The 18,311-nt window shown below is 41.0% G+C and overlaps 1 protein-coding gene across 1 annotated transcript in view; it reads right to left on the bottom strand.

Moving 5' to 3' along the window:
* Positions 1 to 18,311, bottom strand: part of CACUL1 (CDK2 associated cullin domain 1) — a 49,868-nt gene that overhangs the window by 14,254 nt on the left and 17,303 nt on the right. The window contains exons 4-5 of the mRNA XM_066621122.1: positions 11,777 to 11,872; positions 5,097 to 5,199 (exon numbers count right to left, since the gene is read on the bottom strand). Coding sequence (XP_066477219.1) covers positions 5,097 to 5,199; positions 11,777 to 11,872 — 199 coding nt within the window. The remainder of the gene's footprint in view (positions 1 to 5,096; positions 5,200 to 11,776; positions 11,873 to 18,311) is intronic.

Genomic DNA, 18,311 nt, shown 5'->3' with positions numbered 1-18,311 from the left:
AATCAAATATGAAAGAGATATGCAGCTCTTTGGTTCAGCTCATTGCATTTATTCCTTTGGTGCTTCTAAGGATCATAACTGGAGATGGCTCCATGGGGTGGGGCAGGGCAGCAAATGTTCAGGGGTAGTGCTGAACACTTGCTGCTTGGCAACAAGACCATGACATAAGGCCAAAGACTGCAGAGCAGAGGCTCAGCAGGCAGAGCTCTGGCACATTTTTTTTTTGGCACTTGAAATCCCACACACCCTCTCTGAGCCCCTTACCACTGTTTTTAGGGTCCCGTCATCTCAGAGCCAGAAGTAAGTGGCAATGACATTCTCATGTCACCACCAACTACTTCCAAGTGCCGAGCTCAGTGCTGGCAGCAGCTGTCACACATTCATATACCTTCCCAAAAAGATATGAAACATCTTCCAAAGAATAAAATTGACACTAAATTTATAACCAAGATTTTAAAATAAATGCAAGTTAAAATAGAAGATTCCTTCCATTGTATCTGATTCATGCTATATAATCACTTGCTATATAATTTATTTGTGTGATTATATCCCAAAAATTTTATGCCAACAGAACTTGTTTTATAAATGTCAAAGACACAGCAGCTTGCACATTTTTGATTAAATTTGGTTAAATTTGGGGAAGCATTGATATTTGAAACTAGAAAACCTAATCATTACAAAGCAGATTGATTTGCTTCTATTTAACAGGGAGAGAGCAACTACAAGTCCACACTTCTTATTTGTGGTTTGACCATCTGCAGATTTGAATCAAAGCAGATGGCTAAAAACCGCTTTTTCTTAGCATGGTAGAGCAGCAGGCAGGCAATCTCAGGTAATCAGAATAGCTATATTCTGGTCACACAAAGGCCGCGACCCCCTCCCTTGGCTGCCCCAGAATTCAACATAAAAGCATTAAAACACTTTTGCACTGCATTCTTTAGTGCGCCAGGGCCAAGGGAGGGGGATTGCTTGCCTCAGCGCAAACTGAAAATATCTGTTCTAATCTCCAGACACTGCCTGCTGCTCCACTATGTGGATTTTAAACCGTGGTCATGTGGTTTTTCTTTGTTTTTGTAGATTTGAATATCCGTGGTTTTCGGTATTTGAGGGGGTTCCAGGAATGGAACACTCACGAAATACCGAGCGTGGACTGTATTCCTATTCACCCCAGCGCAGTTCTAGTGGCTATTTGCTGGCATTTCTTTTGCTTCTTTTCAGATTGTGAGCCCCTTCAGGACAGAGGCTATTTGTGCTACATAAAAAACTTTTGAGAGCATCTTTTTTTGATTGAGAAGTGGTATACAGGTCCACCCTATTTATACACGGATTTTTTGTACACGATTTGACTCAACACGAATGGCCCCTGCAAATGAGAAGGATTGTGCTTATCCCTGGAGAAGGGCAAAAATGCACCCCTTTAAAATTACAGTTTAAAAAACTGAACAGTCCTTTAACAATAGGACTTAATGGGAGAGAGAGAGAGAGAGAGAGAGAGAGAGAGAGAGAGAGAGAGAGAGAGAGCGAGCGCAGCTGGCTGACAAGCCATCAATCGTTCTCTCTCCAGCAGACTCCTCCCTTCCCCCTGAGCATATGAAAGAAAGGTGATCTGTTATGATATATGCCATAGGCCTATAGTCAATTTACAGGCTGGATAGGGCAAGGCTAGGCCTTGATATCTTGGCCAGCATACATGCAGTGTAGCCCAGGTGCATCATGGGACTGGCTGATGCAACAGGGCACAGCAGGGATGATGCAATACCCTTCAATACCATGTCACCAGACAATGAGTCATGCAGTCACCAGATCGTAGCCCGCTTCTCATTGGCCAGTGCCAATATATACTGTAGCTTGTGCAAGCTGCTGTGTGGGAGATGTTATGTGAAGTGTCTGCGGGAAGCTACGTCAGTGGAGTTGGTGATCTGAGCATTGAGAAAAGTGCTATCTTTGCTGTTTGCTTGCTGAGCTGCCTTTGCGCTGTAAATATTGTATGTATCTTCAAGTAAAGGACATCCGGTGGTGGAGCACTGCCGTGTCTGTGCCTCATTATTTACTGGGAGTATCTGCCTGACCTTGAGTCTCTGAAGCTGCGGTGTCGGCTGCGTACTTCATCATGATCACTTTGCATTGGTGAAGGGAGGGGCTGAGTGAAGCGCCTTTCTTTCTAAGTGCTTGGAGGAAGACTGATTGATGTGGATTGTCATCTTAATGACTCTTATCTTACATCATAAAGGTCAGCAAGGCTGTTTTTAAATCACCGGAGCAAATAAACTTTGTTTTTTCAATTGATTTGCTATCATTTTTGGCAATCCACGTGAGTGCTTGGAACAGAACCCACGCGAATAATGAGGCTCAACCTGTATATTTGTAGTAATAATAATAATAAAAATATTCCTGCTTTAGGGTAATTTATTATTATTGTACCATTATATGTTTTCTGAGCTGCAAGTTAACAGTTAATTCTAACATTCAAAGAACCTTATCAGATTATAGCAGTGGTTCCCAACCTTTTAGCACTGGGACCCATTTTTTAAGACAACACTCTATTGGGACCCACCAGGTTGACCAAACTATAAAAAAGGAGATCTAGAAAGAAATATTTTATTTTTTTATAAAGTAATAAACACCAGAAAGACCCACAAACATTTATCTCCCTGTATTTACATATGACTGCAAAACTGCTGGAGTTCAGCTCCTGACAGGGCAGTTAGCAGCTACAGTATCTGATTTCTGAACAGCTTCAGGGCTTGAGGCAATCTATCTTTCTATCACCCTTTGGCGACTCACCAAAAATCAGGTCATGACCCACCAGTGGATTCTGACTCAGTTTGGGAACCACTGGACTACAGACCTGTATGCAGGTCTTATCATCTTAACAACTTATATAGGAGACAGTTATTTTGCCAAGATATTACAGGTGATATGAAAATGCTGACTGCTTCAAATGATCATTGACTTCCCAGCCATAGTATAGCAGGAACCAAAAAAACTGCCAAAGGTTTTCCAAGATGCTAATTATTATTATTATTATTATTGTATTGGCAACCTTCAGTCTCGAAAGACTATGGTATGACTATAGTATGACTATATGGTATGGTATGGTATGGAAAGACTATGGTATTATTATTATTATTATTATTATTATTATTATTATTATTAACAACAGTATTTATATACCGCTTTTCAACTAAAAGTTCACAAAGTGGTTTACAGAGAAAAATCAAATAACTAAATGGCTCCCTGTCCCAAAAGGGCTCACAATCTAAAATTAAAGGCTCATAATCTCACAATTAAGAAAGTATTTTAAGCTTTTAAAAAGTCAAAATAGATGATAATATGGTTGGATTAAAATCACACCACATGAAAGACTCCAGGCATTTTTAAAGCATATACAGTGGTGTCTCGCATAACGAAATTAATCCGTTCCGCGAGTCCTTTCGTTATGCGAGTTTTTCGTTTTGCGAAGCACGTTTTCCCATAGGAATGCATTGAAATTTAATTAATGTGTTCCTATGGGCAAGAAAAGTCAGAACAAAGTCTAATTTGGTTTACAAAGTGTTTATTAAGTGCTCTTTAAAGGCATACATACTGTACAGAGGATTTCAAAAACGGGGGGGGATGCTGAGTGGGGAGCTTGAAGGCTGTAATCCTGTGCACACTTTCCTGGGAGTAAGCACAATGGGACTTACTTCTGAAGAGACACGCACAGGATTGTGCTCTAAGCTGGGGAGGACACAGCAGCTGCACTCAATTGCTTGCTTTTGCCGTGATCATGGGGGGAAACGTGAAGGAAATGGGGCAGTGAGAGGGTGAATGAGCGATGGGGGGGATGCTGAGTGGGGAGTTTGAAGGCTGTAATCCTGTGCACACTTTCCTGGGAGCAAGCTGACATGAAGATCCTCCCCTTACTAGGGTGGACGGGATCATAAAGTGACATGAAGATCCGCCCCTTACTAGGGTGGACGGGATCATAAAAGGACATGAAGATCAGCCCCTTACTAGGGTGGACAGGATCATAAAGGGACATGAAGATCCGCCCCTTACTAGGGTGGACGGGATCATAAAGGGACATGAAGATCCGCCCCTTACTAGGGTGGACGGGATCATAAAGGGACATGAAGATCCTCCCCTTACTAGGGTGGACGGGATCATAAAGGGACATGAAGATCCCCCCCCTTAAGACAAACCAGGACAATAAAAAATACATTCGTTATGCGAAGCATAAATCATAAAAATTCGTTATGCGAGTTACCAAACTTCGCACACCGCTTTCGTTCTGCGGGTTTTTCGCTGCGCGGGGCATTCGGTATGCGAGGTACCACTGTACAGTGAAAAGTTGACGGTTAAGATCAAGAATTTTAAGAATGCAATAGGTTCAAGAACTCAATAGGTTCTCCTCTTTCTTCATGTCTACCCAGCCCCAATATTTAGCTCATTTGCACAAGAGCAGAAGAGAGAAAATAAAAGCTTCTCTAACCAGAACAAAACATAAAAGTAGAGCTGCTAGTTAAGAGCAAGGTTATGTCAATTTTTCAGCAGTGGCGAGCCAGAGACCTACAAGAAGTCAACAAGCAGGACATGAAGGTAGCAGTAGTACTCTAATGTTTAGAATAGATCCTCAGAGCATGTTTCTCCAATGCATGAGAGAAATTTTTATGTAACTATAGACCTATCAGCTACAGACAGACCTATCTTCCATGGTCTTCAGCTGATCACAGATGCACATGGTGAACAACTGCAGCTTTACAAACAGCAATCACTTTGAAAACTGGTGACACTATTCCATAAAATTATCTGAACAGAATTTCCACTTACAAAACAAAATTTCTACAGAGACTAAAATCATCTCCGAAATGTTCTGGCTTTGTTACAATAGGACTACTCCCTTTCAGAGGATTGTTGCCAATATCAACACCTTCACCTCCATGTGGCTTTTTCAATTCTACTGTGAAGTAAACTTTTTTAAATAGTACCTGAATAGTTTTAGTATGCAACTGTCCCTGTTTTAATATTAATATTTACACTTTTCTAATTCTACAACATACAAGGATCCAATTGCCCTGGTTTTTGGAGACAGCAAGCGCAACAACTGTACTTACGCATCAGGCTGTAAATGTGCTTTTCTGCAACATGTTCCGTAAACAGTTTTATAAGGTCATTCCTTAAGTCTCGGTTAAGCTTGGTTTCTATGTAAAACTTATTCTGAAAAACAAAAGAAAAGGGGTTTTAAAATGTTTGGGAATTATAGCAACCCTGAAGAGACTTGTGACAATTCTCAGAAAAAATGCAGTATTATTCACTTCTCCCTTCCCTTGCCCACCAACAGGAAACATTAATAAGGCTGTGTGAATAATACAGTAGTATAAGAGAGAAAACAGAAGATGACTGGAGGAAAGTTTCTACAGAGAGATTTTGGTCTCAAGTTCGTATGCTTCCTGATCATGACTGTGTGAGGGAAATGTTCTTTCATGCTCTTCATCACATATGGCCATGTGAAGTATGATGATAAAAATCTTGAGCTGAACACATCCCAACCTCTAAAACAGATACTCCCTTATTCTTATCCTTCCAGCACTGTGGCCTTTTCAACTCTAGACACTGATCCTTTGCCTCAATGGGTTACTTTGAGTATGAGGTTACTGTTGCTTGCTACTATTGCCCCCTCACACAAGTTTAGCACCATGTCAGACAGCAGAAGTCCAAGAATGAAATTAACTCTGCAATGACAAGCACTTTGGCAAATAATTTCTAACCTTCTTGATTTTAGAGCTGGCACTCAGGACTGTCCCATAGTCGTGTTTTGCTTCTGAGGTACTACAAGTGCACAAGGGCACTACTACTGTAAGTCAAGTACTCAACTACACTACTTGGAAGAGCAGGCCCTTAACAAACTTCATGAACTTCTAAAAAGTTCTTTCAAGTGGGAATGTCTCCATTATACAAGCAGAACACTGATTGCAGCCTTGTAGATCAAATCCAAAGTGACAGGGCATTCAGGATGGAATTATCTTGCTTGTTAGTAGAGCAGGTAGAAGATTTTCTCAGAAACCATCGATATATATCATCGCTATTTCTTTATATCCCACATGTCAAATACATTAATAGCCCTCTATGTTGGCTCTAGTCCACAAAAGCTTATACTTGTACTACAATAACTTTGGTAGTCTTTAAGATGCTATAGGACTCTTTGCTGTTCAAACACATGGGTGTAAGAGATGAACAATAGTTTTCAAATAGTGGCATCACCCAATTCTGCTTTTTCTGCAAACTATGAACACAAACAAAAAACAGATTGCCAGGAATGAAGTTGTGCCACATCTTCCAAGGAAGTAATACATTTTAGCCATCAAGACACCCCACACTTTGTGTTACCTAGTCAGCAAACAGCCCTTCATGAAAGTAATAGAAATAGAAGAAATAGAATATTTTTAAGCCTAGAAAGCTGTACAAATGTAGTTGTCAAAACAGAACACACAACATGGCCTGAATTTGTTCTGAAATGTTTTCTGTTACAACTCATATACAAGAGAGAGAACTGAATCAGACACAGCTTGGCAAATTTTCAGGTCAACTTATTTAATAGAAAATATAAGCTTTGGTGGGCTGTTACTATTGCAGCCTACCACTGTGAAACTGCTAAAATCTTTCAACTTGTACTTGGATCAACAGAGCAAGCACAATGGGTAAACCCATTTGTCTATTAGAACTGGAAGACAAGCTTCATTATTTACTTCCTAGAGGAAAGGCCTCTCCTTTTTTGCCTGTCTTTTGAAGCAGCACCGCTCCTTTATCTGCTTATATGCTTATGTTCAATTCTCTCACCATATAGCACATCTGTTACTGTCAAAACCCTAAATCTGTCAGTTCATGTTCCAATACAAAAGTCTCAAGCATCTTTGAGATGCAACACCAGCCAGAACATGAAGCTCTGGAGCGTCTCCAGAGATTCTAGATCTAACCAGTCAGAATGCAAAAACAACCTAAAGATGCTGAAATCCTGTGCAGTCAACACTTTTGGCTAACATAAAATGGGGGTTCTTGTCTTGCCACTGCTTGACCGAGACATACCAGGGTAAACCAGTAGCCATGCATGCCTTCCATTCCTGCTCTTGAGTTGGAACAAAAGGCAAGGCAAGGGGCGCTTTCCCTGGCTACTGCTTGACCAAAGTACCCTACCTTGGCCAAGCAGGTGTTGAGCATCAAGAGCAAGATCAGATAGCACAGGGCTTGCTTGTGTGGCCCTGTGTAGCCAAGGACCCTTCCAGAGGGATGCCTTGATAACACAGCAGCCAAACAATATTAAGCTTTCCTCCCAAACCTGGAGCTAGAGAATGGGTGGGGATAGCCTGCAACTATCCCCACTCATTTCTCCTAGTCCATATTTGGGAGAAAGGCTGGGGCTTGTCCTACTCACCCGATGATGGTGCCAATCACTATAGTGATAGCAATCGTGGAAGCCTGCTGACTAGAACAGATTTTAATTGCAGCCAATGCAACTCTCCTACTAATGAATTTATCATGATCTTATAACATGAAGGATCATTTATGGGATACACTTTAAAAAGCAGTTCTCTTAAGAATACAAGACAATTCCTTTTCTCCTGAAGAAAAATATAAGAAGTACTTCCAAGGGTCAAAAGGTAGATTTTCAAATTGCTACCAATTACTACTTATTGAGCTACCAGATCACAGATTCTATTTCAAAACTATGTTCTGGTAAGAGCCGGTTCTAAGTGGCTGAAATCACTCTAAAAAAGAGTTTATCCAATTTATGAATATACACAGAATACATAATTATCAAACCAGATTTTTGAGATTTGTTTACAGAGGCATATTCTAAACCATACCTTATTTTCATTCACTAAACCAAAAATATCAAGCATGCATTATCTACTCTTGCAATGAGAATCAGATATTCTGCCTCTCTTTCAAGGCACGGAATCAAGATACCAGGCATTACAGCCAGAAGTGATCTTAATTTGCATCTTTACATCAGTTCTACAGTGGTTCAGTTCTAAATAATTTTAGAGTCGAATGTGAACTCCCATATCTTCCACCTGCAAGCCATATCAGTATAGTGACAGGTTAATACGATGTTCAGTCTTACAGTCCAACGATGAGAAGACCGTGAATTCACACAGAATAAGAAAACACTCAAGTATTTAAAGGTCTGCAGCATCAAACAGTTCACTTGAGGACTGGAAGAATTAGTATACAAAAAAAAATTGAGGCACACAGATCAATCAACAATTTTATGCCAAGAAAGGTCTTACTGAACTGAATCAATCAATAACCTCTTCAAACCAACATTAAACCAATTGTGCAATTTGTTTACTTCTACCCTGCTTGTACTTTAAAAGAGTGCAGCTTCTGCAGGCATTCTAGTAGATATTAATCCAGAGTCTGGATTCCAGATATACGCTATGTCGACAGCACAACAACAAGACAGAATCAAGAATCAGTTAGTCCCACACCATCTAGTCAAACCCTTAGTAAGATCTAGTCTAAATGATATTATTGCACCACCGTTAAACATATATCATGCAATTTAATCACCAATGAATTGAAGAAGAATCCTGTAGTAGAATGGTAAGGGAATCATAAGAGATAACAATTCAAAATATGCCACCAATAATCACTTATGAGAAAAGTATACAGTGATGCCTCGCAAGACGAATGCCTCGCGCAACGAAAAACTCGCAAGACAAAAGTGTTTTGCAATTTTTTTGGTGACTCGCAAAATGAATTTTTCTATGGCCGTGCTTCGCCGGACGAATTTTTTTGCATTTTTTTTTGTTTTGGTTTGTTTTAAATCACACAAGCGTTAATACCCAGGATGCATTGGAGTTTTGTGCTTGAAATTTTTGAAATCCTCTGTACAGTATGTATGCCTTTAAAGAGCACTTAATAAACACTTTGTAAACCAAATTAGACTTTGTTCTGACTTTTTTTGCCCATAGGAACGCATTAATTAAATTTCAATGCATTCCTATGGGAAACCGTGCTTCGCAAGACGAAATTTTCGCAATACGAAACGACTCGCGGAACGAATTAATTTCGTCTTGCGAGGCATCACTGTATTGTTTTAAAGGGGTTCACTTGGGGAGGGGGAGCCCATGGGTCCTCACATACTCTATAAGCATAGCTCAGAATTTAAAAAAAAAACTGTTTCAATATAAAAGACCTTGTCAGGTCAGCAGGGGAGGATAGCCCTTGCTTTCCCGATAGCAGAATGGCTCAGGAGTGCAGGGAGATAGGAAAAGAAGAAGGCAATCCCAAACAGAGCCAAAGTAGCAGACACAGGCTTGTTTGTTGCAGAAGCATGTATTGGTAAAAGGAGCAGGCAAAAGAGTAGTCAGTCAAATGGTCCAGAAGTCAGGGATACAGCAGGTCACAGTCACGAGAAGGCAGTCCAAAATCAGTACACAAACCAGTAGCACGGCACACAGAAACTCCAACACAACAACCCACACCTTGGTGTCTGTGCTTGCCCCATATATACCGGGGCCAGCCAATCAGAGTGGGGCGACCTCATCGTCACAAGACAGTCTTGTGACCCACTCTGATTGGCTGTCCAGTGGTGCATTGCACCACTCCACCATTGCCTTCGTGACTCTGCACACATCTCCCCATGTCATGTGACTCCCACCTGTAACAGGTGCAGCTGATTGCATCAGCATACATATACAGTACAATGCTGCTGTTCCTTTAATTGACATTTCATACTGGGCCTGGACATCAAGGCCCCTCCTGCCACATCCTGGCTAATAACAGTCTCAAGCCTGGAATGCCAAAAACTTGACAGACCTAGAAGGGAAACTGTGCAAGATAGGATACGCCTTCAAACATGGGATACTAGTAATTCATCAAAAAGAAAGATTCTATACATGCAATTCTAATGTCACTATTCCAAACTAAAGCAAAAACAGCCTCTCTCTTACCAGCTCATCTGTATAAATGAATGGCTATATCAATTTTACAATAATCATCATGGCTGCCAAGGAGACCAAGGGCCCAATCCTATCCAATTTTCCAGCACCGGTGCAGCCACAATGCAACCCCAAGCTAAGGGAACAAATGTACCCGTACCTTAAGGAGGCCTCTGTGACTACCTTCCCATCACAGGATGCAGTGCATGCTCCACTGGCATAGCTGCACTGGCACTGGAAAATTGGATAGGATTGGGTCCCAAGGTGCTTGAGGACGTAAGAGGACTTGATGTCCTCTTTAAGCATCTTTTAAAAATAGAACAGGATAGTGTTTTTCTAAGTATTCATGTTACGTCATATGAAACATTACAAGATCACTCAAGCATGGTTTGCAATTTCCTTTCTGCCGCTGTCCTCCTTCTGTTTGAATCAACAGCTCTCAGATATTTAAACACGGGGGAAAAGACTAGTTAATAATAATTAGGACAGTATATTTATGCATTCGGCACAGAGCAACATCCAACGAAGTCCTCTAATGCAGTGAATGAATTTAATCCTGGAAGTTAACACAGAGAACATTAGACCTTTCAGGGGTTTTTGATATTACGGACCATTCTTTTTAGATACCTTGGCTCTCCAATGGTTTCACTCTTTTCTATCTCATTGTAGTCAGAAGGTTGTCATGGGGGATGCAAGCTGAGTCCATAAGAACATGTGGATGGTATTCCACTGGGATTTCAGATGCCACCAATTCCATTCAACATTTATATGAAGCTGCTGGACAGCACCACCCACAGCTTTGGGGTTGGGTAGTCACCAGTATGACACTATCATGGCCTATATGTCTAATGAAGTTGCTTCTGTCTTGAATGAGTTTGAAGGCCATAGTTGAGTAGATAAGGGTTAAAAAAAAATACGGGTAGGACAAAAAGCTGGAACTCTATGTCCATCCAAACAAATAAAAATGGGACAAACCTCATAAAGAAATAATTATACCTTAAAGGGTAAAAACTTGTGTTATTTTGGCTGGAAGGAAATGTACTGCTGTTACCTTCTGCCATGCCAAACTACAACCCTTTTCTGACCCTTCACATTTCACCATAATTATATACAACTTGTAAACACAGTATTTCAAACAGTATACAGTACAGAGGAACAATATGGCTGCCAGAATCAGGCCACTAGATCACTGGCATCTGATTCACCAGTCTGTAAGACAATAACTAGAAGACCTGCGCTGCTATCCCAACAGGAGTGTGAAGAGAAAGGTTGAAGAATGACCCCCACAAGTCCTCCCCTTAGGTATCATCTCCTTAAGACATGTTTTCAACACAGCAAGACACTAAAAGGAAAAGGGGCACAGAGGCAGTAGGGCACTACCACTACCAACTGGATGAACCCCTGTGTTTTTTAATTTATTTAAGAATATATCCTGCCTTACCTCTGCCTAAGGCAAATGTCCAAGGTGGCTTATAAGTTTCACAAAAAAACTATGAGGTTTTGCGATAGAAACAGTACAATAGAAAAACTAGTAAAAAATACAATGGGGGAGTTGGTTTAAAAAAAAGAAAAAAAGAGGGTGGAACAGCAGCAAGCGTCATACAAAAGAACAGAAGGCAACACAAATGCTTGGAGAAATAAACATGTTTTGAACTCTTGCCAAAAAGCCAGGCTAGCAACCCAAGTGTGGTCTATGGATGGGTCCTCCAAAATAAAGGCTAGCTGCAGCCCATTACATCTTACCTTACAATACAGACTACATGAGAATCTCATTGCTAACAGCTAAAATGCTGTATCTCATTTATTCCTTTCCATGAACTGTTTGAAAAATTGTTTGAAGCAGAACTTACCATATATATGAAAAGAGGCACAATGCTCTGTAATGCTCCCATGTACTGTCCAAGTGCTATGTTAAACCTTTCAACGTAGAGATCTGGAGGGCTGGCCTGCAAGAGACAAAAAAACCTGTTGCTTTACTACAATGAAGAGGGCCTCTTTCTTGAACTAACTAGATTGGCCTTATCAATTAAAAAAATTAAAATTTCAAGGCTGAATAATGTGAAAGATTAAGAGGCACAGTTCATGTGTCAACAATATTCTATCTTCTTTTTTAAAAAGTCTCAAACCTGGAGCAAGAATGAAGGTAAAACTTCAAACTACCACTACAAAAATTCATATCAATATGTATACCTTGATGTTCTTGAAAAGTATATTACCATTATCGTATTTTTCAAGACACGAGATCACCCAGCTATCATGAGAGCCACACTTTCCTCAGCACCCATTCTGCTGAGGCATCACTTTGCAAAGAACCTCTAGGCTGCAGAGCTGCCATGTGACACCTCAGCCGAAGTGGCATGCGATAATTGGGTTCTCCCATATCTTTAAAATATGTTCAATACTTGCATATTTTCTCTTCTGTCATTTGCAGTTAACGAGTTCCTATGTGAGAACAAAGGGCTTATTTCCGGCCATCATCTGCTCAATGGCTAAGCGACCCCTGCACTGGGATGAAGGCACAATAGGTACCATTTGCTCCAATGTCAGGGGTCAACTCCACTGCTGGGTTTATTTGTGGAAGAAACTGAACTTTTGTTCTCCAAGATTAAGTCCTCCGGATAAAGTTCACCCACCTTTATCACTGAAGTCTGTCACTATGTCTGTTGGCATGCTTTATCTCCTATAAGGTGGGAATACAGAATCGACTTAGCAACAGATCTGTCTCCGAGACCAGGGGTCTCCAAACCCTGGCCAAGGGGCCAAATGCAGCCCGTAGCAAGCCTCTACCCAGCCCGCGGTCAGCCTCTTGTCCCCTGAAAGCCTCTGGCCCACTTGACTGAACATGACCAGAGCTGTGCTCTGATTGCATCTGGAGGGTGTTCTGAGGGCTGGAGAGGCTGAGTGAATGAGCCCACTCATTCATTTATTCATTCATCTAAGTTCCATCTCTAATTTATTTATTTAAATTTTATATTTAAATTTTTTTCTGGCCCTCAGCACCGCACCAGATATTTCATGTGGCCCTCTGGCCAAAAGGTTTGGAGACCCCTGTCCTAGACTATAGCAATCTACCCCACCCCCGCTTTAGAAATGCAAGTACCAGGAAAGTTTTTTAAAAAACTATTCTAAATCTAGAGGAATCAGTGTCAAAGTTACAGATTCACATTGTCAAAATATATATGCCATTTTAGTCACATTGTCCAAAGTTGTCAGTGTTACTTTGTGGGCCACTTTCATATGCTACTGTTTGCTGGAATGATACGTTAGAAAACATTCACCCTTTTAGGATCAAGCTAATTATGGTGATATGACAGCATGGCAGAAAAAGATTCCCATCCCATAAGTGTGCTATTTTCCTAGAAGAAAATTGCTGCATGTGCCCATATGCTTCTGTTCCTGGAAGGAAAAAAAAACAGCTAGGGAAAACTTTTATCAGGAAAATGGTCATAGAATCAGAGAGTTGGAAGGGATCTACAAAATCACCAAGTCCACCCCCTCTGCCAATGCGGTCCACAGCTACAACATTCTCAATAAGGTAGCTATCCAGCCTTGCTTAAACACCTCCAATATGGAGAGTCTACCAACTTCTGAAGCAGACTTCAGTGCCAAACAGTCTGTACCATCAAGTTCTTCCTAACATTTAATTAAAAAAAAAATCTCTCCTGTTGCAATTTAAACCCATCTGCCTTACCCTCCAGACCAGGGGTGCCCAAACCCCAGCCCAGGGGTTACACGTGGCTCTCAGAGGCTTGCAATCTGGCCCGCAGGGAGCCCCCAGTCTCCAATGAGCTTCTGGTGCTCCAGAGACTTGCTGAAGCTCATGTTGGCCTGACACAACTGCTCTCATTGCAAGGACAACTGTTCAAACTCTCACCTGAGCTGTGGGACGAGGGCTCCCTCCACTACTTGGTGTTTCACGTCTGTGATGCAGCAGTGGCAGTGAAGGAAAGACTGGCCTTGCTTTGTGCAAGGCCTTTTATAGGTCTTGAGCTACTGCAAGACCTTCATTCATTCATATAAGTTCCATCTCTAATATATTCATTTATGTAAATTTATTCAAATTTTAAATGTAAATTAATTTTTTCCCCAGCCCCTAACATAGTGTCAGAGAGATGATGTGGCCCTCCTGCCAAAATGTTTGGACACCCCTGCTCCAGATAAATCAAAAGAAATGTGCTCCATTTTCCATATGGCAGCTCCTCAGATATTTTATAGATAACTGTAAGCCCAATACTAAGCTTTGCGCGCTGGCTTACTGCACTGTTGCAAACATGCCATAAGAAATGTTTGTGGGGCTTAGCAGTGCAAGCACGCGCTGAGCCAGTGCTGGTGGGAAGCTAGTGGTCCACTGCTCAGACTCCTTAGCAGCGTAGAGGTCAGTGGGGGGGTGTGGGAGAGGCAGGGAGGAAGCATGGCAGGTGAGGGAGCGGGGAGTAAGGGACGGGACGTGATTTTTCATCACGTCTAGTTTGGCCCTTTGTTTACTCTGGCAGTGCTGCCCAGAAGAATTAGTTTAAGTTAGAAAAAACTACCATACTGATTCAGTGGGGAAGCTTCCTTACAATATGTCATTCATTCTCCTTTAAGTGTTTAATCAGCTAATTAATATCCTCCAAGTAAGATTTAAAATAGTAACCAAGATACTTTTATTTCAAGACTTCCATCAAGAACCTAAAACTAGTCATTTCAAGTTGAAATGACTCATTGGTCAACTCAAATTTGGGCGGTGGACTTAGACCTGGAAGATCCAGGTTCAAATCCCACCTCAACCATGAAGCTTCCTGGGTGACCCTGGGCCAGTCACTTTCTCTCAGCCTCACCTACCTCACAGGGTTGTTGTGAGGACAAAAGGAGGGGAGCAACTGTGTACACCACCGCCCTGAGCTCATTGGAGAAAGGGCGGTATAAAAATGTGAAAAATAAAATAAATAAAAATTTGTACTGTGGAAAGTGAAGCAAAACATGGTAATTGCTTCTTTAACACCACCCAGATGAAGTGCTAAAATTCTTCACACACTTCCTTTAACAAGGAAGCAATTGGCAGCACTCCGAATAGAACAAATTACAATGAAAGACAGACAAGTGTTTAACACCATGTTAAAGAAATTGGGTTGTGTGGGTCAATGCAGTGAGTAGATACAGTACTACGCTGATTATCTCCATTTTTGTGAAACGGAAGTTGACAGACTTCAAGTTCAACTTTGAAACAGCTAACCTAGTGGCTGTGGAATTCTCCATGTTTAAGAAAATGGGACACATAATGGTCTGTATTCATGAAGACAATGGAACAGTCTCAATAAGTTTGTTAGTTTCACCATAGTGCCTTTTCCACAAAAAGATGGATATATGAGGGGTTCCCAAACCCTGGGGTTCCCAAGTGGCCCTGGGGGCCACTTGCATCCCTCAAGGTCTCTCAGTGCGGCCCTCAGGGAGACCCCAGTCTCCAATGAGCCTCTGGCCCTCTGGAGATTTGTTGGAGCCCACACTGGCCCAACGCAACTGCTCTCAGCGTGAGGGCAACTGTTTGACCTCTCGCGTGAGCTGTGGGATGAGGGCTTCCTCCACTGCTTGCTGTTTCATGTCTGTGATGCAGTAGGGGCAGCAAAGGAAAGGCCAGTCTTGCTTTGCGCAAGGCCTTTTATAGGGCCTTGAGCTATTTCAAGACCTTCAAGGGCCTTGAGCTTTTTTAAGACCTTCATCCATTCATTCAAGTTCATCTTTAATATAGTCATTTATGTAAACTTATGTAAATTTATTCAAATTTTAAATGTAAATTAATTCTTCCCCCCCCCCCCCGGCCCCAGAAACAGTGTCAGAGAACTGATGTGGCCCTCCTGCCAAAAACTTTGGACACCCCTGGTCTATATCAAAGCGATCAGTAACCCAGTCATCTGGATAGCTCTGCAAAATTCTGGAGGAAAATTTTGTCAGATGTGTACATGTTTTTCAGAAATCTAAGCAAGCAGGAAAATTCTAACATTCTCCTCACCACATGGAAAGTCTATTAACTTACGAAGTGGTTATATGCATACCATAATCACCTTTATTCAAATAAGGATGCAAGCCAAAGTGAATCTATTTTGAAGCAAGTTCTTGCAACTGCAACTTGAAAACAGATGTGTCAATGTGAACTCAGAGCTGAGTTTCAAACTAGCAAGTACCCAGAGAAATTTAAATTCCTTCTAAGTCTTAACAAGTGGCCTTTTAGAAAAAAGAAGTTTCCATCCTCAGGTAGTAATAGCACTATCATAAACAATGATGAAAACATCTGACCTAAGACATTATTGATTTTAGGTTATGACCTGAAAAAATTATTCGCTTAGGATATTTCATTCACTGTTTTACAGGAGAATATGAAAAGAACCCTGAAGGTAGAATTAATGCTATAATTTAAAAGTGTTTGCTTCACTAATAGATTTAGAGCTAACATTATTAGCAAAAACTACAAAGGTAACTGAAAGCTTTCTTCTATCACAACTAAGAGGATGGATGGCATTTACTCCAGAACAGAATTTAGGCTGGTTTTAAGGTTTCAGAAACAAAGACCAGAATCCAGGGAGCCACACAGTTATTTCTACATACATAAAGACTTAGTGCAATCCCTCCCTCCATTCCCTACTCCCAGCACCCTTCAAACATCCATTCGTGAGAGTCAGGAGTCCCTCCAGTGTGGCATCTATCAAACAGTGAGGACTGTAGCTTAGAAGAAAAACACTGGCAGAGTATCATGTACATCTTAGAGATCACCTACTCCCATACAATCCGGCTCGTCCTCTTAGGTCATCAGAAGTATGGTAAAAAAAAGGTAAAAAAGAAGGCTTTTTTACAAGTGCTGCCACCCAGGGAGGTGCATGGGGCAGCGACAAGAAATAGGGCCTTCTCAGTAGTGGCACCAACGCTATGGAATTCCCTCCCCCTTGACTTACGAACTGCTCCCTCTCTTGAAAGTTTCCAGCGAGGTCTGAAGACTCTTCTGTTCAGATAAGCCTTCTGAGTCCTGGCCTTTTAAACATCATTTTAAACATCTTTTAATATCTTTTTAACAGGCCTGGATCCTTTTATAAACTGCTGTTCTGTGCTCTTTTACATTTTTATCTAACTGCTGTTTTTAAGATGTGTTTTGCAAATATGTTTTTATCTTGTTTTTAAATTATGTTTTTAATTAATGTTTTTTAACCATTGTTGTAAGCCGCCTTGGGTCCATGTGGGAAGAAAGGCGGGATATAAATAAAGTTAACAACAACAATACATATGGAACTTTATAAAGACATTATGCAGCAGACCATTTAATCTTGGCCGTAATCTGTAGCTAACTCCCAGGCATGCCTCAGTCAGTGCTGCACATTCAATCACCACGCATTCCCAGGGATTCCTGCACAGTTTTGTGACATTTACAGTTTGTGAGCACTCCTTCCCATAGACTCAGTGTACACTTACAATAGCAAACTCTTTTTATATTTGCACCTAGCAGTTACATTAAGTATAGAAAATGAGGGATACTGCCTGCACAAGATGTGTTGTGAGTGATGCATGCAACAAAGAGGAATAGAGGATACAAGAGACGGTCCTTATGAAACTGATATATAAAACTAGGAGGCATAATCTGGTGGACAAGAGAGTTCTCAGTTTTCCAAAGGCAAAATATGCTTGTTTTGCACTTGGACTTTTTGATTTTGCACAGCAAACCATGCGACTTGGAGACAGAATTGCACTATTCTGCCAGTGGAAGCATTCTGCTGCCATCTACAGCATGACATACAAACTGGCATGTTTCTAAACCAATGGAGGAAATACAATCATCACCACCAACGCACACTGTTCTTTGAGGACTAGATTGAACTATCATTCAAGATGTATTCTGATTCAAAGACAAGTTATTGCATTCTTAGGAATGAAGTACTATTTGAGCAGGGATTCCATCAGGTGTCACTACAAAGAAATACACTCAGTCAGTTCTTAAAGGCACTCTAACCAGAAACATCAAAAAATGCTGCAGTAAGGTCTTCTGATCTCCATCACAGTAATATCATTTTGGAGTAAATGCAGCAGGGAAAGTGTGAAACACACTGGCTACAAAAAGTTGCATTCTGGTCTTTAATTATTTCTTTGATACATATTTATTACAAATAAACTGCTTTCATTGACTAAGAGAGAATATTTTCTTATGCTACCACAAAAATACCTGTTTTAATCTTTAAAAGAAAATCTCGATCATTTGCCCTCAATCCCTATTGAATTATACTAGGTGGGCGTTTGTTTACTTTCTGAATTGAAAGGCCAGAGGCCACCCAAATTCTGCTTTTTCCTTCCCTTTCTATGTACATTCAGTAAGAAGGGTCTGTGTCATCAATTAATGAGTTCAAAATGAGTTCAGAAAAACTCATT

This window comes from Tiliqua scincoides, chromosome 3 (genome assembly GCF_035046505.1).
Source record: "Tiliqua scincoides isolate rTilSci1 chromosome 3, rTilSci1.hap2, whole genome shotgun sequence".
NCBI lineage: Eukaryota > Metazoa > Chordata > Lepidosauria > Squamata > Scincidae > Tiliqua > Tiliqua scincoides.
Note: the sequence above shows the minus strand (reverse complement) of the source record. Positions and strands in the feature narration are given on the sequence as shown.